The sequence below is a fragment of the Papaver somniferum genome, chromosome 9 (genome assembly GCF_003573695.1).
Source record: "Papaver somniferum cultivar HN1 chromosome 9, ASM357369v1, whole genome shotgun sequence".
NCBI lineage: Eukaryota > Viridiplantae > Streptophyta > Magnoliopsida > Ranunculales > Papaveraceae > Papaver > Papaver somniferum.
The window spans coordinates 20151306-20175817 of record NC_039366.1 but is presented as its reverse complement, the minus strand read 5'-3'; the positions used below and the strand labels follow the sequence as shown (position 1 = coordinate 20175817).

At 36.7% G+C, this 24512-nt stretch overlaps 4 protein-coding genes, 3 non-coding genes and 1 pseudogene across 8 annotated transcripts; 1 reads left to right on the top strand and 7 right to left on the bottom strand.

The window, feature by feature from the left end:
• Positions 1-650: 650 nt before the first annotated feature.
• On the top strand, positions 651-5393 carry LOC113313412 (26S proteasome non-ATPase regulatory subunit 12 homolog A-like). Its single transcript, XM_026562180.1, has 11 exons — positions 651-787; positions 863-1057; positions 2187-2294; positions 2415-2519; positions 2673-2729; positions 2845-3041; positions 3410-3509; positions 3582-3694; positions 3839-3992; positions 4089-4166; positions 4711-5393. Exons 1-11 carry the CDS (start codon positions 785-787, stop codon positions 4927-4929), a joined length of 1329 nt encoding a protein of 442 aa, XP_026417965.1. The 5' UTR covers positions 651-784; the 3' UTR covers positions 4930-5393.
• A 276-nt stretch (positions 5394-5669) lies between these two features.
• LOC113314472 lies at positions 5670-5846 on the bottom strand (annotated as a pseudogene).
• Positions 5847-7563: 1717 nt separating this feature from the next.
• On the bottom strand, positions 7564-7725 carry LOC113314707. Its single transcript, XR_003342586.1, has one exon. It is a non-coding gene; the product is annotated as a U1 spliceosomal RNA (small nuclear RNA).
• Positions 7726-8475: 750 nt separating this feature from the next.
• On the bottom strand, positions 8476-8574 carry LOC113314518. The gene has a single exon (XR_003342455.1). It is a non-coding gene; the product is annotated as a U6 spliceosomal RNA (small nuclear RNA).
• A 1094-nt stretch (positions 8575-9668) lies between these two features.
• LOC113314514 lies at positions 9669-9769 on the bottom strand. The gene has a single exon (XR_003342453.1). It is a non-coding gene; the product is annotated as a U6 spliceosomal RNA (small nuclear RNA).
• A 1724-nt stretch (positions 9770-11493) lies between these two features.
• LOC113313250 (protein CNGC15b-like) lies at positions 11494-16305 on the bottom strand. Of its 2 annotated transcripts, XM_026561990.1 has the most exons (9): positions 15998-16305; positions 15749-15826; positions 15367-15423; positions 14761-15274; positions 14478-14690; positions 13102-13397; positions 12882-12993; positions 12560-12796; positions 11494-12439 (listed from the first exon to the last, which is right to left on the bottom strand). In XM_026561990.1, exons 3-9 carry the CDS (start codon positions 15390-15392, stop codon positions 11813-11815), a joined length of 2025 nt encoding a protein of 674 aa, XP_026417775.1. In that variant the 5' UTR covers positions 15393-15423; positions 15749-15826; positions 15998-16305; the 3' UTR covers positions 11494-11812. The 2 variants fall into 2 exon arrangements, with proteins under 2 accessions (XP_026417775.1, XP_026417776.1); XM_026561991.1 differs by lacking the exon at positions 15749-15826.
• Positions 16306-17050: 745 nt separating this feature from the next.
• On the bottom strand, positions 17051-19283 carry LOC113313251 (RNA-binding protein CP29B, chloroplastic-like). The gene is made up of 4 exons (XM_026561992.1): positions 18868-19283; positions 18556-18657; positions 18047-18349; positions 17051-17476 (listed from the first exon to the last, which is right to left on the bottom strand). The coding sequence occupies exons 1-4, from the start codon at positions 19228-19230 to the stop codon at positions 17417-17419; spliced, it is 828 nt and encodes a 275-aa protein (XP_026417777.1). The 5' UTR covers positions 19231-19283; the 3' UTR covers positions 17051-17416.
• Positions 19284-19499: 216 nt separating this feature from the next.
• On the bottom strand, positions 19500-23632 carry LOC113313277 (exosome complex component RRP41-like). Its single transcript, XM_026562028.1, has 7 exons — positions 23439-23632; positions 22964-23042; positions 21850-21952; positions 21637-21757; positions 20744-20832; positions 20447-20596; positions 19500-19879 (listed from the first exon to the last, which is right to left on the bottom strand). The coding sequence occupies exons 1-7, from the start codon at positions 23560-23562 to the stop codon at positions 19778-19780; spliced, it is 768 nt and encodes a 255-aa protein (XP_026417813.1). The 5' UTR covers positions 23563-23632; the 3' UTR covers positions 19500-19777.
• Positions 23633-24512: the final 880 nt, after the last annotated feature.

The window sequence follows — 24512 nt, the reverse complement described above, 5'->3', positions numbered from 1 at the left end:
CTCATTTTTAACAACGATATTTTTTCAAAAATGATGAATTTATTATTATTAGTGTAGGAGCAGCAAATTATGCTTCTGTTGTTGCTTATATACACAGATGATCAATGTTACATGTACCTCCCACAGCTCAAGTGGTTACAACAATAGGGTGAGTCAACATTCGCCAAAGCCCTAGGATCATACAACAACTGCGTTATTTAGCATTGGCAGGCACAGTGATTGAAAAAGGCAAGAGGTGTCAACTCGAAATTGACCCAGAACTGGCAGCTACTGGAAATGAAAGAAGAAAAAAGTGCGGACGGGAAATTTACCAAGAACAAACACAACTTCAATTACCCGATTTCCTTTATTATTTCCGTACTTTTAATGCAACTTGGATGCCATTGACGGTTCAAGTGGCAGACGCACTTCGAATGCGTTTTTATAGAGATGTTTTATTTGCTATACCATCTGGACCGAGAGCACTGTTTTCTCCCGGTTAAATGCTCAATGTAATTAATGGATTAAACCAAGTCAAGATTCCGCGCATCAAACGTGGGTGCGCTTTTTGGCCGGAATGGCAGGCAAATTATGCGTGCATATTCACATCAGTTCTGGATGCCCGATCATCGGTTCAAGTGGCAAGCGCATTGCATGCGATTTTACTACTTTGGAGCCCCTATAATTCTAAAGTATACAACCAGTAATCACAAAATTTCTTGTATTCGCGAAGAGTGGCTGAATAACCCACCAACTTGTATTCGTGCACAACTTGAAGCGGAACGTATCTACAACTTCAAACAAGATGGTAAGTTCACTGCAAACTTCATCAGATCATTCGTTTCTACTCGATTTTGATTTCTAATTAGGGTTTTATTTGCAGGAAGGAGGAAGTAATCTTGATTCTCAAATAGAATCACTATTGAATGCTGAGAAGCAAGCGAGACTTGAGGGAGATGTAACTGCTACCAAGAAAGCAGCTATGGATATTATACAACTCTGTTATCAAGCTAAAGATTGGAAAACCCTAAACGAACAGATCCTTGCTTTGTCAAAGAAAAGAGGTCAATTGAAACAGGTAACTGAACACCCCTATTTCTTAACCCTAATTTTATACTTTCATGATTTCATAGTAATGAATTTTAGTTCTCTGAATGCAAAATTCATTGTTTGCATCGAACTAGGGTTTATATCATTAATCTTACTGTTGTTTGATGCGGGTTGTAACCCTATAGTCTTATAGAAACAGCGGAATAGACAAATTGCTAATAGAGACTAAAAGTTAGACAATAAAATGCTTTTCTCACCTGCATAACAAGGGCACTCCACTTCTAGATATTGCTGTCTGACACAGTCTCCTTCCAACACTCGAGTACTCTGCAAGATCGGTACTTGCGCATAATAATGTTAAATATTGTTACTTTATATTGTGTGTACATAGATGTGTTTGAATGTAAGATATCACTATCCTTATAATTGAAATAAGTGAAAATAGGATTCCACTCGATGAACCTTGAAACAAGAATGATCCACAGCAAAAAAACTGGGACCTGATAGATTTATTAAAGAGATTATAGTTACCTAAATGAATAACATACTTACGGACTTGAGTAAATTTGTATCTTCTAGCTCAGTGTGTCAAACACTGACTTATACATATTTATGGTAACTGTGCAACGACACCATTGTCTTTTTGGCCCCTGCTTGTAGTCAAGTATGTAGAAGGTAACACAATGTACAATTTGTCATATTCTCTCTTTGATTGCAGTCTCATATTCTCTCTTTGATTGCATTCTTCTGAAACTACGCCTTAAACTGGGTGGGAGTCTTATTCTCTGACAATACATTTTTCATTGCTAAATAGTATTTTCAGCGCAGTAATCTTATTTTTGGCAACTGGGCGAACGTATCTTTATTTTTTTGTCCCTCAATTGTAGTATCTGCTTGCTATTCAGTTATATTATATATTTGTTAGAAGGTAAATCATCTCTCTTTCATTGCATTATATGGGTATGTCAGTCGTTGTATCACATTACGGTTTTGAATAGTGTGAACATCGCCTATTACATCACTTTAAGTTGATGAAAGTTATCTCGTCTCGACTTCCTTCTATATTCTTGTAAATCTTGTTTATGTTGATGAGATATGCTAAACTTATGCAAGATATAATGTTATAAATTTGCTGCTCAATATTTGTTGTCACACAGGCAGTAACTGCTATTGTCCAACAAGCAATGCAATATATTGATGAGACACCAGATGTTGAAACTCGAATTGATCTAATCAAAACGCTAAACACTGTATCTGCTGGAAAGGTAATATTACTACTTGCATAATTCAGAACATGCTCTACTCTAGTTGTTTTTTTTCTTCTGTTAGTACTGTTTTAATTCAAATCATTTTGTGTTTGTTTGAATTACTGCGTCCGTTTGTAGATATACGTGGAAATAGAGAGGGCGAGACTTGTCAAAAAACTTGCAAAGATTAAGGAGGAGCAGGGTGAGATTGCTGAGGCGGGTGATTTGATGGAAGAAATTGCTGTAAGTGTTCTCAGAAAAGTAATATAGCGTGTAGTTAATCCCATTTTCATTTGAAGTCTAGTTAGGTAATTTTGAATTTTCAAGATATAATTAGCGTGTTTGACTATGGTATGGGCAATATGTCTTCTATTAACACCTTGATGTGAATTACAGGTGGAAACTTTTGGAGCAATGGCAAAAACTGAAAAAATAGCATTCATTCTAGAACAGGTATTGTTATAGCCTCTCCATGATTGTGGCAGTTGGCAATTGCTAACGGAGGTTTGGGTATGTCTCGGTTGCTAAGTCAAATGTGATGTTTCCCTGTTAAATTTTATTTTTCTAGGTTCGTCTGTGTTTGGACCGTCAAGATTATATGCGAGCTCAGATCCTGTCAAGGAAGATCAGTCCACGAGTTTTTGACATTGATGCTTCAAAAGAAAAGAAAAAGCCTAAGGAGGGTGGTAATGTTATTGAAGAGGCTCCCGCTGATATACCTTCTCTCTTAGAGTTGAAGCGGATCTATTATGAACTAATGATACGGTATGTAGGAAACTTATGTCCCATGAAAGCTTTAACTTTCCCTTTATTTTGCATGTTTGGATTGTGTTGCTACCTTTCTTTTTACTTTTGTTCTTTGTGGGGGAGAGACTATGACCAGGAGTGATGTATAATCTTTGGATGGGTTTTTACTGTCAAAGTTTAGTCTTGTTCTCGTTATCCAGGACAATTACAATCAAATGACTTAAATCTTAAGGATGCTGTCAGGGTCCATGCAAGTGTACATTCCGTAATGGAGACTGTGTGTGTGCCTTTTGATCCTTGGATTATTATTGGATAGACTGCAACTTCTAGGATCATATAATTTTATAAAAAATGTACAACCAATTTATTATCTGTTTCTGTCGTAGGTACTACTCCCACAACGATGATTACCTTGAAATATGCCGTTGCTACAAATCAATATATGATATTCCATCTGTTAAAGAAGATCCGGCACAAATGGTGCAGGTATTGTTTCTTCTTTAGGTCATTATTTCTCAGTTTCTTTTGAAACTTTGTTGACAATAATTTTTCGTGTAGGTATTAAGAAAGATCTGCTGGTTCATAATCTTGGCGAAACACGACCCAATGCAGTCAAGCCTCCTTAACTCCACTTTGGAAGATAAGAATCTCTCTGAGATCCAGAATTTTCGGTATGTTTTTTTTTTCTTATGATTATATACATGAGCCTAAACCCCTGAATTGGTGATTGTCCCTTTCCTTTATTTGGTTTAGACATTTAGTTGTTGGTTTTTGTTTAATTGATTTATCATGTGTTCCTTTCATACCATTTTCAGGGTACTACTGAAGCAGATTGCCACAATGGAAGTCATCCAGTGGACATCTCTTTGGGAAGCATACAAAGCTGAGGTTGAGAACGAGAAGAATATGCTTGGAGGATCGTTGGGGGACAAAGCTGCAGAAGATCTAAAGCAGAGAATCATTGAACACGTAATTTCTTTATACACAAAAAGTGATTTGCTCCTGGTCATGCTTGATCCTCCAATTACTCAGCTGATATGAACGGTTTGTTTTATCTCTTTTCAGAATATCCTGGTTCTATCTAAATATTACTCAGGGATTACCATGAAGCGAGTCGCACAGCTGCTATGCCTTAGTCTCGAGGTTAGCCTTCATCTCTGACCATTCAGTGATATGATCGTCCTTCGCCCTTCTTATATCTACTTGGTTTGGTGAATATGTGTTTATTTCATGTGCCTTTGAGATTCAACTTAGTTGTTGTATAGGCAGGTCAGCTTTCCCTGCTCGTGCTTCACGAATTCTTTGCTTATCTGCCCATAATAATTTCTCGTTTACTCTCGAAAAACAGAAAATCTTAAAGAATCTCCTCAACTTTAAATGTTCTTCTACCCATCTATATGTTCTGCAAACCTAGTATGTTACGTGAGGCAGATGTCATGTGCCACAATGGATATGATTCAGTTGTTGCATTTTGAAGAGTTTCTAGTTATGGACACTATCTACGAACTCTATATAGCTCTCAACGAGTTCCCAACGGCCTTCTGAAAAAACAGCCTTCTATAGGTGGATATAATGATGATTGCTTCATCCCCTTGACAACGTGACACATTTTCCTTCTGTGTTTCGTTTTTAATACTCTTCACCATTGATAACTCTGAAAAATAGCATCCCTGTTTTGTTGTTTCAGGAGGCCGAGAAACATCTATCGGACATGGTTGTTTCTAAGGCCCTAGTGGCAAAGATTGACAGGCCAATGGGAATAGTATGCTTCCAGATAGCAAAGGACAGCAACGAGGTTCTCAATTCATGGGCAGTGAACTTAGGGAAGGTGCTTGATCTTGTTGAAAAGAGTTGCCACCAAATCCATAAGGAAACTATGGCCCACAAAGCTGCTCTTAAAGTCTAATGTACCTTGTTTCACCAAATCCATAATGTACTTATGCTTACAAACTCAATGGTGGGGTTAAGAAGACAGGGCATGCTGTTCTGATGCCAAAACATGCTGACAGCGCCTATCTTGAATACACAATACACAATCTGGAACTGTCAGAAATTTGTTGGCATGTCCAGAACATGCTGACAACTGCTAAAATCTTCTACATCTTAAAGCTATTTACGCCAAAAGTTGCTTGGGTAGTTGATTGCAAAGACTCAGAATAGCAGCAGGGAGGGGGAACAGCTGCTTGTCTTTGACCATTGGAGTATGATGTTCTTCGGAATGTAGTGCTGATGGAAGAGGTGCCTCTTCTTGTTCTTATTTTATTTCAACTAGCTTTACATCCTTATGCACCGGAATTTAGCTATAATACGACTGTTGGCCGTGTAAAATTGCACTATAATACCCTAATTTATATCATTTGATTCAGAGGATGTTTTCTTCGTCGTTTTAATTTGTTGCCTTGTGCTAAATTCAAATGCTAAGTTCCACTTTCAAAAGATAAAATGATTAATTCATACAAACAGAAGATTGTAATTGAGATGCTAACTAGGCATGTTATGAGAGCATAAGACTCAAATGCCTGGAATCCAAAATGCTTAGACTTTTTTATACTGAGAGATATGGGGTGTTGAGACAAAAATAGCAAGACGCATGAGAACCATCGAATACACAGCAACCAAAAACTGAATGTTCAATAATTAGATTTGGTGGGGTGCGCCAGGCCTTTGCAGCAGTGCAACGCAAAGGCCACGCGTGAGGACCCCCAGCAGCAAGCTGGTGTGAAAGGAATTCCCCATGAAAAAAATTAATTTAATATCGTGTGAGCCGATGGCTCACATATCAGATATTAAACTGATATCAGTGTGGGACAAAAGCTCAGATATCCTGTCCGATCTCAGCTACATATCTGTCACTCCATTGAAAGTAATTCTCTCTTTTTTCATCCAAAATATATGTGAAGTTAGTACTACTATTTCTCCTCCTTGGTTTAGCAAACAAAAGATACTGCCTCTGACCCTCTGGTAATTTGGTTTTGGATTCAACCCATTATGTTCTGATTGCGACCATGATCCCAGTTACGAGTTATCTTATTGGTATATACAACTTGTCAGTAAACTCTAGTTTGGGTTGCTAATTGTTGTGATCCTCCAAGGCTCCACTTCCCACTCTTCGATTACGATGAAAAGCTTGTACTTTAAACTAAAACAATAAAGAAAGAGTACGACGGATACGCTTGGATCATGACTCTGCATCCTTGCTTCTCTAACTAAGCCCAACATTTTGGTCTTCTTACTCATTTTTGGGAACAAAGAAGTTTGATTTATGCTCAAAGACTTGCAACCAAAGGAAAGCTGTTATAATAGGAAGCCTTATTCAGAAGGTCTTTATTCTAATGCTATGGGAGATTAATACCAAGACAGTTCCGTTTCGAACTTGCACACAGATGAAGAATACTGTCAGATTACGACATGGGCAAATTTGGGAGGAAGGAGTTGCTTCATGACTGAATTTTCATAGAGAATTTTTTCAATTAACTGAAAGCGCACTTGAATTGGGCAATTACTTCATTCCGGTGGCCCATATGAATGAAATCTGAATAAGGGTTCCCAAAAAGAAAAACATACAGAAGAGGACTGTTGCAATTACAACATTCTGCTTAAGATTTTTACTAACAGGGAGATGTGAGTCAGCACTTGGACCGAGTGTAATTGGTACAGGCTCCAGTTCAATACTTGGACTGGGAGTAAGTAGCTGGAGTGATCCAACATCTTGCTGCGTAGAATAGTTCGTTTGTGATTCAGAGCCCTAAGAGTGGACTGAGATGAGTAAATAGAGTTAAGCATGGATGTTATACAAGGTGATCAAACAGAATACCGTATATGTGAAAAACCGTTGCCGCATGACAGAATTGGGAACACCTGAAGGGCTACTCTAAACCATGCTGCCCTTGCAAACCGGCAACACCACACAAAGGGCATAAAGGATTTTTCTAGAGGAGTATACTCAGCCAAGAATGATTTAGTGGGCAGAATATTTTGAAGACATTTCCATAAGAAAATTTTTGATTTTGGGGAGAAAATTTTTAATTTTGGGGGAAATTTTTTAATTTTTAATTTTTGAATTCATTTCCGTAAGACATTGTTTTGTCTTATGGAAATTTTGGGGAAAAATTTTCCATAAGAAGAGGGTTGGAGCCCAGCTTGTCGCGGTTTCCAACCATTGTTTTGTCTTATGATATTACTTAAGTTCTTTTTAATCTCAGTTTTCATTTTGGATACATAAAAAGAAGAAATCTAATTTAAAAAGAAAATAATAAAAGAAAATTAAAAAATAATTCAAATTTACTTTTTAATTTATAATAAGTAGATTGCACGCGAATTGATAGTGAAATTTCCATTGTTAACTGAGTCTAGTTTATTTGGAGCAGAATGAATATTGAGTCTGGTTTGACAAAATGCAGTAATAATAGTAATGGGAGTTAATATTTTGTTTAGTCAGGTATCTAACTGCAAAATGGTTTTTCTGTAAACACTAGGGAAAGGGAGCAACTGGAAAATTTATTAGTTGCAACCAACTGAGAAGTTTGGGTTTATGAAATTGGCAGGGGCCGCGCGGACGCGTACCCTCCCAGAAACAAATTATGACGTAGACTCTCCCTCAATGGGGAGGTCTTAGGCGAGCGCCCTTCCAAAGTGCAATGGAAGTCACTAACCTAAGCCATGATCCTTCTTGATCAAACGTAAACCCAGTCCAGGTAACTATGGTTTCCAGTTGCATTTCCCGCATGGTTTATAGGGTTGTTTTCTCCATCTTTTCTTTTATGCAACCAATGTGGGACTACTATTACCTTTCATTTTACAGAATTTGTTTTTATGGATAGAAGTTGAGGCTGTAAATCTGGTCCCTGGAAAGTGCAATTTACAGAATTAGTTGCAGTATAACTGCATTAGTGGTTCTAAGTTTTACACTCAAGAACTTTTTGGTGTTTGATACTGAGGCTGCAAGGATGGAACGACAGGGTCCGTAATCATTTAAAGAGGGATCCGAACACCTTCCGTCCGGATCTTGGTTTGCGGTGCAGCCTACGCATATCGAATTTATGTCGGTTAGCTTGTTGCACGATTGAAGACTCAGAGAGGAACAACAAGGACACAACAAAAATAATAGAGAAAAAGAGGGATCCCTACAAGGTGACAAGCACTTCTGTATTTCTGCCCCAAATTGAAACCTTTCATGGCAAGGGTCTTTAATTCTTGTACCCTTAGTTCAAGTGCAGCATTGACTTGTAAATAATAAGTTATATTCTAGCTAAGATGTAATGAGCTACTTCGGAATTTTACTTCCAAAAGTTAATGATGAAGTGATGATACCTCAACCAATGGAAAATCTAAGGAAAACTTTACCTGCTTGCGCTCCTCGATACTAAAATTTTGAAGCAGAAAGATATATGTTGCATCTTTCTCACAGTACACTGATACCGGAAATATTAACCAGACATTCATTTTTCTCACACTACACCGATAGCGTTTCTCGATTTGTGCATGTCATCCTTGCGCATGAGTCATGCTAATCTTCTCTGTGTCCCAATTTTATCGGATGCCCCGAAGGGACGAGCTAATTGTGAATCTCAGACTATTTAAACCAATCTATGTTTGTGTAATACTAAAAATAACACGTGTCGTAACGGCACTGGTTACGATCGAAATAATATTACATATAACATGATTCTAATAAATTGGTATTAGCTTTATTTACAAAAAAAAAATTGTATAAAAAATATTGAAAACTATCTTATCCATGTTTTTTTTGAGGAATTATAATAAGACAATTAGAAAAACTATGAATATTTCATCTCAGTGTTTACTGTTCATTTGGAGGCAATCAACATATGAATACATTTTGTTAATGCTGGAGACCTTATGACGGCCCAGGCTACTTATTTATATTGGTGGAATAGAGAATGCAATGCATCAAAAGTTAAATGCACTGGGAATATAAAAATTTGTAAGAGGTAATAACACAACCTAAAAACAACGGCAACATTATTGATAAACATGCTTAAGGTCATCATATACGCTGTTAGATGTAACTGGACATTCAATGAGTGATTATTTTCCTTTACGCTATGCTATGTATGGCATGTTTTGAATACTCATGTCGTATTTTAATATTTCATGCGTACTTACTGAAATGAACTGTCCTACACAGAAATAATCATACCACGATCGTTTTTCTTCTATTAAAACAACTCCTACATGATCAAAGCTTAGATAAGTCTATTCTTAAAAATAAAAGAAAATTTGTTAAACTAAGATTTTTAAAAAGATTTAAAAAAATAATAACTTACTTTTTAAATTTTAAATATTTTTTATTTTACATTTAAAATGTCTTCCCTAAATTATAAATTCATATTTAAGAAAAATAAAATAATAAAGTATTCAAATAAATGTCAATATTATCATTAATTCAGGACTTGTATATAATAAAGACCTTCTAAGTCATTTAAGTTACAAGGTGATGTCAAAGTATATAAATGCCCTACTTTTGATATGTTGAGAATAACCACCACAGGTTAGTCAATATTTATTGGAGAATTTGTACACTTGTAGATCGAGGAGATTATTAAAGCTAATGATTTTTATTTGTATTTCTTTTTCCATATTCACTTTTATTTATGATCTATACTTAGAGAGTTGTATCTCTCGTTATGTCTGGTGATGCTTAAAATTTGTGTGTCATCCTTGCGGAGGGGCCATGCTAATTTTCTCAGTATCGTTCCAATTTTATCGGATGTCCCTGAAGGGACAATCTTATTGAGAATCTCCAACTATTTAATCTAGGGAAAATAATCGTTTGGTCCTTTTGTAGGTGGGCCCATGTCTGTTTAGTCCTTTGGTCAAACACCTTTACTGTTTGGTCCATAATCATTTAAAAATATTAAATGTACAAAAGTACCCTTCCGGGTTAATTTCTACTTATTTTTTGTAGCAGCTCATTCGTCAAAATGAACTCCTGTTAATTTCTACTTATTTTTTCAGAAATCACCTAAAAACCAGAGTTCATTCCAGAAATGAACTCCATATAAAAACCTTAGAAAACCAGAGTTCATTCCAGAAATGAACTCCATATAAAAACTTAATAAAACATAGTTCATTCCAGAAATGAACTCCATATAAAACATAAAAAAACCAGAGTTCATTCTAGAAATGAACCCCATATAAAAACCTAAGAAAACAGAGTTCATTCCAGAAATGAACTCCGTATAAAACATAAAAAAACCAGAGTTCATTCAAGAAATGAACTCCATATAAAAAGCCTAAAAAACCAGAGTTCATTCCCAGAATTGAACTCCATATAAAACATAAAAAACCCAGAGTTCATTCCAGAAATGAACTCCGTATAAAAACCTAAAAAAACAGAGTTCATTCTTTACATGAACACACACAAAAAAATCCATAAAAATCAGAGTTCATTCGTAGAAATGAACTGCAGTAGCATCATCTTCGTTGTCTTCAAACAGCAGCAGCAGCAGCAGCAGATCCAGCAGAAAAACATCAAATTCAAGATCTCAACATGAGCAGCAAACATCAAAAAATCAAGATCTATCGTCTTCATCGTCATCTTCAACATAAATCTATCGTCGTCTTCATCATCTTCATCGTTTTCATCATCATCTTCAAAAAGAAAACAGAGTTCATTTCAAGAATGAACTTCATCAAAATTTATCATCTTCAACAATAGCAGCAGCAGCGATGAAGAAAAACATAAATCTATCTTCATCAAGAAAAAACATCAAAATCTTCATCACAAACCAGAGTTCATTCCAGAAATGAACTCCGTCATCTTCATATTCTTCATCAGCAGCATCAACTCATCTTCATCATCTTCATCCTCTCCATCATCAGCAGCAACAACAGACGAAAAAATATCAAAATCTTCATCACAAACCAGAGTTCATTCCAGAAATGAACTCCGTCATCTTCATCTTCTTTTGTAGATCCGAAACTTACCCAAACATGTAAGATGATAAAGGTTCATCATCATCATAAATAACAGCAGAATCTTCATCTTCTTTGACAGCAGCATAAAAAGTTAAAATTAAATCTTGAAATCAATCTTTGTAAATCTTTGTAATCAAATCAATTTTCATCATCTTCGTCTTCATCATCTTCGTTTTCAATCTTCATCATCTTCGTCTTCATCTTTCGTTTCAAAGAAGAAAAAAAACCCTAAAAAAATTGCAGTAGCAGGGAGAAAAAAAGAGAGACCGAGATGAGAGAGAGAGGAGAGAGAAAGTAGATCTGAGAAATGATTTATTCTCTTACCTTTTGACTATATATATATGGTCCTTATCTAAAAGGATATTTCTGCCACTACAAGATGAAAATTACATCATCCATGACATCATCCTAGGACCAAATTATAATTTTTATTACCAAATAGAACCAAACAGACAATTGACTAGGTCAATCGGACTAGACTCTCTCTAATATATTATTTGTAGGGCCAGTTGGTATTTCCTACTTTAATCTAACCTCTGTCTTGTAATATGGGCAATGTGGGACTAAACCACTACCCAGATCTACTCACAGTTTCTCTTTCCGAGTTGATCAAGTATTCAAAACTCTCTAGTCACAACATCGTGATATCTAGGAATTTCCAAGCCTTAGATGATCTCCCAGCATTCTTGCCTGAACTTTAACATTCATGGGCATAAAATTAGTAGTTCCGTATAATGGTGATCTTTTTTCCATCACTATAAATCTTGCACAAGTACAACAACATGTTTGTTTTTCTCGATACAATCTTCAGAAGTATAGGAACTAGATATGAGTATGAAGTATATAGTCTAGGTGTAGTCAGGTTCAGCAGGCTTTTGTAAGGGGACAACGTCGGAATCTGACCTGAGGTACTTACTACCTCCTCTTATTACTAACCCTTCCTGTGGCTTCACTCTAGATTGATCAGCTGACGACATCTCTCTAGCCCTAAGTTGAGCTAAACACTTCCTTTTCCTGAAACGACGCCACGCTACTTGTATAAAACACGCAGCCCACGTGCGCCAATGGTGCGAATAAAAACGGAACTTGTGCCTTATTTGCTTGCTATGCAGTCTACGAAATTGTGATGCTACGAATTTCAAATCCTCTGCACTTAGTGCAAAGGCTTCAACTTCACCAATAGCTTTGACTGTACGAGTGGATGAAGGGAGAATGACGCTCGGACGAGGATCAAGAACCCATGTGAGAAGTTCCTCGCCGCAGAAATCACCAGAGCCAATGCGGCATGAGTTAAAGAAGCCGGTACGACCGCCATTGGTTGTACAGGAGTCTAGGTGGCCTCGAATGACAAAGAGCATCTCATTGACAGGATCACCTTCTCGGAGCAAACATGTCCCCTGAGTGCATAAACCTGGTTTCAATCTCTCGCATATTGCGTCGAGCATTCTCTCATCCATTTGATCAAACAAAGGAACCTACAACATTTACATATTTTTTCCACAAAAGAAAATTACCCATCATTGTTTGGCCATAAGCCGAAAAAATCCACAAAAAGAAGTTGTGTTCCAGTGAAAAGAGACTGTTTCAGGACTTACTCGTCTAACAAGATCTAGACAAAGATGTCGTTTAATGTCTCTGCGGAGATCCATTGGGAGACCCTTGAGAAGATATTCTTCATCCACTCCTCTTGTGGCCACCCACTTATACTGATTGTATCTTCGAACGCACTCCCTCAGTTCCTTGGGTAGTTGTCTGTGTCGCATCCATTCCTCTGTATCCCTTCGCTTTATCCTCCACTCTTCAAGTCGAATAGTCGTAGATTGAAGATATGTCTGTCCATTGGCCAAGGCATTCGAATTAAGAAGATCCAGAGCACTCTTAATCTGATGACTTTGTTAATAGAACTAATAGACTTACTTGCATATTTCCAATGAGCAATCCAAAAAGAACCAAACCAAGAATTGCTATTACAATGGCAAAACAAATCTCACCAACATAAGTGCTAGTTAAGAGATTCTGGCCTAAAGAACTACACAAATGAACAAAAATTGTCATGAGACTATGAGTTTTTAGTGTCTCTGAGAAGACCCCAACAAAGGAGTTGCAACAAGGGAAAGTGTAGAAAGATAAAATGTACCTCAGATTTTTTAGTCCCCACCAAAGGCAGTAGAAGTACTTTTTGAAGAATGGTGAGGATGTCGTAATCCCGTAATTCAGTGCATCGGCATATATACCAAACTGATACAAATTGTTACGGGGGTCGCATAATCTTGTTATGTTGCTGGATTTGTACCAAGTTACTCTACTTGGATTGTTTAGCACATCGCAGTCAATGAATTTAGACTGACATTCTGGACTCTGAATATCACAGACTTCTCTCCAACAGGATTCTTGTCTCTCAATTGACAACAGATACCAGCACGCTCCAATAACCTTTTGTACAAGAAGAAAAAACCGGAAAAACGTTACGTTTTCAACAAGAAACATATTAATGTAGAGAGGATATGGAAATGGCTTGGTGACATATTTCTTTTCAAGATTCCTGAATCATATGAAGATGTAATGAAATTACCTAACCATAAAAGTAAAGCAGTCAAAGAGGTGTGGCTAACAACAGCATCTATAACCATGATGGAGACATGGTTTTTGAGAAATAAAATAGTATTTGAAGAAGAAAAACCTGAGATATTCAGATTCAAGAAAAGAATTCTGCAGTTTACTAAAGACTGTGAAATAAGAAGAACATGCTACATGTGGAACTGCAGTTATGATTTCCAAGTACTTAAAAGCTTTGACCTGCATCAGAGGCTTATAAAAACTCAGAGAATCATGGAACTACAGTTTGAACTTCCACAAAAAACCCAAATACTAGTATGTTGTGCTGGTAATTCAAGAGGCAATCCTGGGAATGCTGGTGTGGGATTTGTATGCAGAGACAGTGAAGGTGAATTCTTATATGCAGAATTAAAAGGGCTGGGATTAGCTACAAAATTTATTGTTGAACTAATGGGAATAATGTATGCTACAGAATGGGCAGTGACAAGAAATGTACAAGATTTGGTTGTGAATTCTACCTCTACAGCAGCAATAAATAACTACACATCTGGTAACTTACCTTGGTTTCTTCAAGCTAGATGTTGTTTGTTTTTTTTGCTAGGTCAAGCTAGATGGAATATAGTAAAGAGCAGTACTATACAAATTAGTTTTACACATTGCTATAAAGAAATAAACTTCACAGCAGATGCATTGGCCAAGACTGGAGCTGGCATGGGAAGAGGGATTAGTCAGGAATTTCCAACTAGACCTTCTTTTATGGATACACTAGAAATGCCAAGGAAAGTGTACTACAGATCTTTCTAGCTTTTGCTGGGCCTGATGGGCTTTTTTGTTTTTGTTTTTTTTCATTTGACATTTTTGTAATCTTTTGAGTTTTTCTTGAGTAATAAAATATTATTGATTGAGCAAAAAAAAAAAAAAAAAAATGTAGAGAGGATAGTGTTCAACAGGACTTACATGGCTTGCTAACATGTAAAGCATAAGATTGTAAGCTGCCCCTGCCCATTCTGTTTTGGTCACAACTCCGGTGGCCTTAACAATTTGAGATGAGAGTGGAAAGATGAGAAACAACCTTGGTATGAACTGGAAAATTATGCTGAAACGAAGTACATTTTTTGTGCTCGTCATTGTTACACCGCTTAGATTCGGAATTACAGCCCAAAGTAATATCTGCAACAAAATCTTTGGTTAATTTTGCAAAAAATTGAGAAAATATTGCGAAGTTAAGTAAGCTTTTTACCTGTGGAAGTGGTAATGCAGCAACAAGTTCAATGCAGAATTCCTTTGCTAAGTACCTAGAAGCGATCCTGGAAGGATCAATAACAAGTTCCCCCCTACCAAATACACGAGAGGAAGGAGCAACGAAAGCAGTCCGGAATCTAACAAAAATCTGAACCATGTAAAAGACATCGGCTATTGAACGTATAATTGTGAGGACTACTTCAAGTGGTACAGTTATATAAATACACATTTCTGTTCTAGCAGTTGGTAAGTAGAAAAACAACGGATCCACAAATAGAGAAACTAAACACGCAGCTAAGAAAATTTTGTTCCATCGACGAATGAATAATCCTCGAGGATCTAATATCTTTTGTTTCACTCTTTCATAGTCTTCTGAAAAAACTCTTGACAGTACTTTCAGAGATTTCAGAGATTTTCCATTTTTACCAGACCCTTCCTTTTCTGACTTGTACATGACATCTTCTGCTTTGATTCTTTGGAAGTTCTTTAATTCAATTTGATTGTCCTGAAACCTGCAAAGTTATATTCAAATTCTCTATATTCAATTGATCGAAATCGGAAACACGAAAAGTCTAATAAGAGATGAAAGAAATGGATAACTAACCTTATGGACTTAGAAATATAAGCCATTTCTGTACTGACTTCAGTTAATAGCTTTTATCTAAGACAATATAAAAGAAGTTCATAAGTACATGATGAATTTCTAAAAGGTGATTGAACCCGGTATTTAATAGTCACAAGAACTTTCAATCACTTCACTCCTTTATTTTGACAACCATGTGAACCCAACAACATCAAACCATGCTGAAAATGATTTTTCATTCATATAAACATGTGATTAAAGCTATAACTCCACGAAAGCTGGAACAGCGAAAAACTCGAAAAATAAACACGGGACCAGATGGAACATAGAGACAGAAGAACTCGAAGCTATAAAGTGATTAAAACTTAAAGAATCACTCATTTGAAAGAAAAAAAATTGTAACCTGTTTGAAGATTATCATTGACTTCTTCTGCTTGAAAAAGCTTGAGAATTATGTTGTTGTGTCCAAAGATGGAGGGATCTGTTTTTGTTTGAAAACTCGTTTTAGATATTACAACAAGAAAATGGAAGTTTGTTTAAAAGAATATTTGAACTGGTATTCGTTTCATTTTGGGGTATCTAAGGAAGAAGGATTTTGACTTCATTCACAAGTCATTAATTGACTGCATTGATAAGTCATGAATTGACTTACTGAAATTTTGTTCTGATTCTTGTGTCTTTTACTTCAACTTCTCATTGTTTACTTCGCTTATTCTTGAATCTTTATACCTGGCACCAAGTCAATTGCATCTTCTATACGTCCAAAGTTGTAGATGATTTTGAAGTTATAGCTTTTGAGCGGCCCAAATGAATCTTTTATGTTTCAAAGACGAGAGCTTAAACATGCAGAATGCACCTTTGTAGGTGATACTTCCATCTTTAGAGTGCAACTTTGTAGACTCCTCGGAAATGTGTCTCTAGGTGATACTTCCATCTCATACTGCTAATCAAGTTATGGCACATAAGCACCAAGGTCCTACATGGACACCTGCAACCAGCCAAAATTAAAGAGAAAGGTGGGACCCAAACTAAATATGTCTCTTTATTGGGTCCCATTAACCCTCAACTGAAAATAGTAAATGAGCAGTCCAAATTATGATATTGAATTTGTGTGGACTGTGGAGTAGACAATAAGGTAGGCAGAGATGATTGGATAGATTAACTTAAGATATCACAGTTCACAGATTGTACAGAAATTTAAGGCAAAGCGAGTTGCCAACCATGTAGTTTGGTGCCGCTAGGTTAAGGTTAGGTCTAACAAGTATGAATTTGGACTCATACAGAAAATAATCAAGGACCCCATGATCATAAACTATTTGTGCCCCAACACCATGACATTGTACTCAATTCAGAGAGCAGCATCATAGCTGTTGCATGCATCAGTCTGTTTTATTGTACCTGGTGTCGATTTGAAATCTCATGGTAACTTTTCACCTCAAAGCAAAATGGTTAAGAATTTCATTCATGGACCCGGGCTGATTTTCTAGCTGAAACATGCATCACAGTCTACACTACAGGGCCAAATGCAAGGACTTCAAAGACTCGGATCTTTGCAGGTGTAGGGTTTTCGGCTTGCGGATACAGCTGAATGGGCTTAAACAGTTCAAATTGGCAGCTTCCAATTACAAAATCAATAGCCCACTCAGAAGTGTATTCACAAGCAAAGCAAACACTCTTGAAAAGGAATAGGTTGGAACTACTAACAAATATCATAAGAAAACATTTCCGATCGCATGCGAAATGAAATAATACAAGATACATATAACCAGAGAGGGCGGGAAGGATCAAAATTTGTTATTCAGTTGTTACATCAAAATAGTTGGGAGCTCTATAACAGTCCTCTTTTGATACATCTTGAAGCCACCAGAAGAGCACATTGGTGAAAATGGTTAGTGCTAAGAGAGGCACTTGTAGCACAAAAAGAACGTGGTTCTGAAGATTAGGGCATCAAAGCCACATCTCGGTTGCTCGCGTGCCTATTTGATATATAAGTAAGCTATTAAGAAAACCAAGGTTTCAGAAATATACCAAAAAGCATTTTCTTAATGGAGAATGTGGAAATCTGGTGTGCTCAAAAGCGCCTTGGCCTCTCTTCAGCAACAGATACTCGAATATTTCTGCCATCCAAGTCCTGTTATTGTACACAAAAAGATGCAAGGTAAGAACATAACAGTAGGACATGAAGCTATTGACTGGTAAAAGGTACAAAACACTTTAATCCTAGAACACAAACTAAGCTACTTCCACTAGGACATGAAGTTTTGGACTGGTAAAAGGTAAAAAACACTTTAATCCTATAGCAATAAACTAAAAGCTAATTCGATACAGTGGCATATATGAGAAGTGTAACAAAGAAACAGTAAGCAAATTTCAGGCTCAACAGATTCTGGCTTTAGTCACACACCATCAGAGGTGATAAGGAAGCCTGTTATAGCATTCCTATAGTTACAATGGTGTATCTTATAATTAAAATGATAAGTAGCTGTGAAAGATATTTATATGCACATCAGCAGTGAATACTACACAATTCGAACAAACAACTGAACTACAGACAGTAGGAGGCATGAGTGCAAAAGAATTTGAAGCTCTACTTAAATTTATGCAATCATCGACCATTAACTTGGCAAAACTCGAACAATAACTAGAACAACTACATCAATACGAAACAAGAGAATGTAAGAGGTTCTTATATAATACTTACAGCGCCATTTAAGGATGAAAGTGCGTTGTCGAGATCCTCGGTTGAGCCATAAGTGACAAACCCGAAACCCCTTGACCTACCAGTCTCCCTGTCATACACAACTCTGGCCTCCAATACTTTTCCTTGTTCACTGAACAAACTCTCAAGTGCCTGATCATCAACATTCCATGAAAGGTTACCAACGTATAACCTTTTAGATGAATCGGAACCACCGCCTCCACCACCTCGAGGTCCTCTCGACTGAAAATCTTCCTTAGGTGGAGGTGGTCCATAGTTCACTCTAATAGCTCTACCCCCAATTTCCTGTCATCATAAATTTCGCAGTTCAGAAACCAAATAACTTCAACAACAACAAAATCTATCTTATCCGTTCACAGTTTACCATGACAAATACAATGATTACAATCAACTTACAGACATTAGACAAAGGATAGCAATAGCATACAACTCATTAGACAAAGGATAGCAATAGCATACAACTCAAAATTATGAAGTGAGGGAGAGCTTACATAGCCATTGAATTGCTGTGCTGCAGCTTGAACTTCCTCAACAGATGACATGGTAACAAACCCAAACCCTCTGCTTCTTCCAGTTAGCTTGTCATAGATTACCTGCTCATAAGAATGCATTCAAGATAATCAAACTATAAGAAAAGAACCCACAAAATGAGGATAAGATTTTAAAAAAAAAAAAAATTACCCACAAAATATTCACACTTAAACCCTTGAAAACCCCAAACCTTATCTAAAAATTCAAAACCCAAAAAACTTCAATAAAATAAATAAATAAAAAGGTGAATTGAATTTTAAGAGAAAACCCACCTCAACCATCTGAACATTTCCAGCTCTTTCAAACAATTCAGCAACTTCAGCACTATCAACATTAAAAGGAAGGTTACCAACAAAAAGTCTCAAATCCTGAGAGAAATTCTGCTCAACAGCACCTTCATCACCACTTGAAACATCTTCTTCTTGGCCAAATTCTGAAGTAACAGCAACTTTAGGTACAACAAAACGAGAGCTTCTAAACGCTACTTTCTCGGAGAGAAAAGAAGAAGTAATAGAAATGGGTTTGCTTGAAAGCTTTAGTGAAACTGAGTGAAAAGAGAGTGATGGTTTTAGGGTTTGTGAATTGAAAATGCATTTAGCAGATATAGATGGAAGTACTAAAGAAGAAGAAGCCATTGCAAAGATAAGGTTTTTGCAGCAAAGAAAGAAAAATCTCGAGCAAAATTTTTGTTGGTGATAAGAAACCTAATGGGGAAATTCTATCTTATAGAAAGAATTTTACTTAATCTTACACCTTCTTGACACCTAAATGTGGGACCCACATAAAAATCTGAAAATCTTGATTTATTTCTTTTTGTCGGGATAGGCCTCCAAAATATCTATTGGCCCATGTCTCAAACTGAGATGCCCTAATATTTTCACAGATTTTAGTGAGGCAAGTAGACTGGTTCCAAGTTGAGACATAAAAACTGAACCAGTTCCAATCTGGTGTTACAATTCAAACAAAATTGAACCCGAAAAATGGTCTGAAAGAAAGATGGTACTAGACTACTAGTCATTGTACTGAAGGTTCGGAATAAATATGACAAACACTATACAAATCCTGGCACTTCCGCATTCAGTGGGAATGTCAAGACGATTACATCCTCAGTCGGAATAAAAAATGTGATGAAGAACATGTGATTGAACATAGTTGACGAGTGACAGTGACGAAGCAGCATTTCTATTCCTCTGGCGCAGAAGCAGGTTCAGGTTCGGGATCGGTTAGATATGATCTCATTAATTCCCCAAGCTTGGAACACGCAGTGAGACAGAGCTCCATTGCCTGCTCATAAACAATTTTATTGACTGATTATGCACAGAGCTATATAAAACAACCAAGAAATTTTTATAGACAAGAATTAGCAGAATCTTGGTGATACAATTCAGCCTTGTATGTTGCAGTTGGAATTTCACAAAGAGTTGGCAGAATCTTGCTGATAAGTTATACTAATTTAGTTTCGCATCAGCTATTCAGGCTTGTAAGTTGCAGAGACCGAGTATTTTGGCATCAAGAAAGTTCCCACCGGTTTTCCTCCCTACCCTATAAATGCATCAATAGGTACAGTTCCCATGACTAACTCTATATATTTAATGCTCATATGGTGTAAATTAACTAGTGCAGAGAGATCACTAAGCATTTGACATCATTTTTAAACACACACACTGTTCACATCTATTTTAAGCTCATAGAGCGATTCATAACATACCAGTCATCTACGCACATGAATGTGTGATCATTGGCCTAACATTTCATAACCATTTCAACGGACAGAGAAGTCCTTAGCATTCTTATATAAACATGTAGATGTGGTATTACTCCCTGAAAAAACTTTGGGTAAAAGTATCATACCTCGTGGATCTTTGGAGTCGACCATTCTCCGTTAATATTTAGCTGAGTGACCTCATTGCGCGAAGGCATTGTCGTTATCAGAAGACTTCCATCTTCGGAACTTTCTTCTTCTGTTATAGGATCTATAACAAGGTTTGACCCAAGGCAAGACTGCAACGCCCAAAAGCCAAGTAAAAATGAAAAGAGATTCATAAGAGTGAACAGATATGAAGGACTAAGAACCTCTCAGAAAACATAAACTTAAAAGTACTTTAGAGTTTCTAAAGCACCTCAAGAAAGATATATGCGGGTACATACCACAGAAACTGATGTCACAAGGTCATACATCATAATCCCCGCATCTGCTAGGGCCAAACTTGCACATGATATTATGACAGGTAGATCACCTACATCAATAAAATCGAAGTCTAATGAAAACCTAGATTTGAACTATGATCAAGTTAGAAAAAGAAAGGTGCTCATAAAGAAAATCCATACTTTTTAGCACCACCTTCTCCCATTTTATTAACTAATGTGGTTTTAATAAAAGTGAGATAGATTTCCGAGCATCACTACATGCTATAAGACTACAGGAAAAAGAAAAAGAAAAACTAAGAAGCTATTAAGAAACGACATGGACAAAAGTCACAAAACAAGTAGGTATAGTTTAAATGGGCAACACCAAATCTAAGAGAAGTAAAGTAAACCAACAAGCTGCAGCACTGCAACTGGAGTTGTTGAAAGAATTGAATAGAATCCAATTCAACATCCTTAAATATGTTTAGAACACAAGAAAGAAAAATTGTAATTTCTTGATGTTACGGTACAGTAGCCTTGAGAGAGACTGAAGTGGCGGAGAATACATTTCCAAGTTGGAGTGCTCAAAATATCTAGTGTAGTCAATGGATGAAAATTGAACAAGTTGGAGTTTTCTGAACCCTATGCAATGCTGATGTTAAGCTTAAAAATCGTACTTCGTATCTAAACCATTCCGCATATTCATTCATCAAACAAAAAGAAAACATTTTTAAATATCAAGAAAGCTAACTAGTTATTATGGCTTCGTTCGATAATAATACTCAGGTAGCCTCATTAGCATATATTGGAAATAAAATCAGCACAATATATCACAAATAATGCAGTTCGGCGGTAATGATCACTCAGCATTACAAAAATGACTTGACTTATAAAGGAAATTGTGGAATACTTACTGCCACCAGATTCCAGGACCAATGCAAAAACATCTACAGTGGTCTTTGGAAAACTCTCCAGTATAATAGCACCCTCTAAAGCTTTATGAAGCACCGATGAAAACTCTTTGTTGTCTGCACCCTGAGGACATGAAAAAATCACTACTATTACATAAATATTACACCTAAAGCGCGAAAAACAAAAGCACAACTGCAGCAAACACAGCCACATACCTGTCCACGAATGGTGGAAGAAAAAGTTGTGTAGCTCACGTTACAATTCAAACGACCTATATCACTGTACATCATAGCTTTCTTGCTTTCTCTTGGACCAAATCTGAACAAGAAGCAATTAAAACGCAATTAAGTACAGGTGGTCAATCAATTCACGAAGAGCTGTCGCCTACTTAAACCACATTCAGTGATCCCATCTGTCTAACTAACTGCTTTGATATTGCTGATATTAATTACTGCAAGAGCTGCATGACAGACCGAATGTGGTGACTCCTGAAAAGTTTGAGCTATTGGAACCATCCTAAAGCTGCAGTATGAGAGCAAGTACAAATATAGAGGCGCCTGTGATCTACAGCACATTATGGCTGCGAATGTATTGCAAAATTAGGAGCAGAAGCACTTGTGCGGAAGATTGAAACCGTCGTGAGTCCAGATCAGGTACAAGAAGTTAAGGTGAAGATGGAAGAGGAAGAAATAGAACCAATTGAGCAGAAGATGGGACTGGGCGTTGAGTCCAGAAAAGGACTCAAATGGTGCTAGTGGCCAGGGTCGGTAATATGTTCTCTCTTTTGTTAGTCCCATATGTTTTCTGGCCTAAGGTTGGGGTTTTAAGTTCAAAGGTGTTTGCAACATCTTAATTCATCTATGTATTCTTTTGGTTCTTAATGAGATGAGGTTCTTAGCAGTAAAAGCATTGGCCATTGGCCCATTGCAAGTTCAAATAACTGAGACGATCATAGAAAGCACTTATCATTCATCTGTTTGTTAGTTAATATACTTCCAGCTGGGAGAACTTTAGTTGCGGGTAGGATCTGGTTTTAGTTGGACCTTGGTTACACTATACTGACATCACGGGTAAAACCAGGCGATAACTGTTCAAATTCTAGAACATTTGCATATGCAGAGAACTCGTTTTTCTGGAGAGAGAAAATGGAAAACTAAAGAGATGGGTAGACTCTAAAGAATTATGAGAAACTTTTGTCTACTTGGTAGCTTATGAACAACATTGGAGTACTTGGTTTTTATAATCCACAGTTTCTCAAAACAATAGAAATCGTTAAAGAGAAACAAACACGATAAAACAGAAATTCTCTGATGCAGAAGTTATACTCACACAGATACGATGACCTTGGTGTTTCCAAACTCCACATATGCAGATCCTGATGCGGCATTCACCATACCAGTCTTCAAAACTGCAAACAAGTAAAGCATCAATTTATCTATGTTAGAGTTCCCCAATAAGTACAACAAAGTTAGAGTACCCCAACACTAAATAAAATTCAGTTAAAATTCCTTAGAATCTTCCCAACCCTGAACCAAAGTTTCAATGTTCTTGTCTAGGGAAAATAAAATTAAAATTGCTCAATGCCCTATTGCTACCTTACCAAAACAAACTCCTTTTTTATAACCCTTGCATCAAATTAGTTCACAAAATCAAAAATCAAAACAAAAAAAAAAAAATCAAAACCTAGAAACGGATACAGTGTCAAGAACTGAGCGGCACCTAAAACCCTCACTAGAAAAAACATGAATACGAATTTCTCAAAAATTAGACCAAGAAAATAGTTGAGAGAGTGAGAGAGATTTACAAGCAGGTCTACACTGATGAAAACCACGACCATCAGGACGAACCCAATCGACATCTTTGAATATAGATTGTTGTTTTTTGTTTGATGGAGATGGTGAATACGTTGTTGGAGCTCCAGTTGCCATCTCTCTCGAGCGTCTCTCCCACCGTCTGTCTCCTAAATGTTTTGTGGAAAAATGTCGCTTGAAAAACACAGGAACAGGGTTTTAGACATCGGCTGGGTTTTTGCGCTGACTAGAAGATAAAAAAGGGTTATGGTTATGGAGTAGTAATCTCCATGACCCCTTATCCAAGAACTATAATTTTGGGCATACCAAAATTTTCCAAGGCATACTGAATGAAGACAAAAAAAGGTTGTGAAATAGCAAAATCAGATAACCCCTTAACCCAAATTTTTTTAATGGCAAATCTGCCCTTTACGTATTAGTGTTAATAATCTTGATTAGTGATTAAATATTTTGTTTAGTGATTAAAATAATTTTCAGAATTATAAGAGTTGTTTAAGAGAAAAATTTGAGGAAAAAAAAATCAAAGTTTTGGTTTGGTTAAGAAGGAGAGAAAGAGAAGGAGAAAGTGAGAAAATTCTAATTCTTGATTCAATGGAGGATGAGGAGGGTCATCATTCATCTAAAAAACCTAGGAAAATACATATCAACTACAACACAAACTCAAGATGATGATTTTTATGAGCCAAATCCTGATGATGAAGACATTGATGAGGAACCCAATGCTTCTAATACACAGGTACACTTATATCCTATACTTAATCTCACTTCTATAGCTCTCAATTATCAAAAGTTAGGTTTTTTGAATCATGGTTCGGCGAAACAGGTTGAGGTTCGGCTCACATCTATGAGCCGAATCTACCAATTGATGAACGGTTCGACTTACTGAATCTGTTTACTGCATGTGCCGAACTGTTTGCTAGACACTAGTTCGGCTTATATGAAAGTTTCATAGTAAGCCGAACAACATCCTGAATAGCTCGGAAAAAAAATAATTACCGGTTCGGCTTATATTTCGAAAATCGTATGAGCCGAACATCAATTTGTTATTTTTTGGGTTAAAATATTGT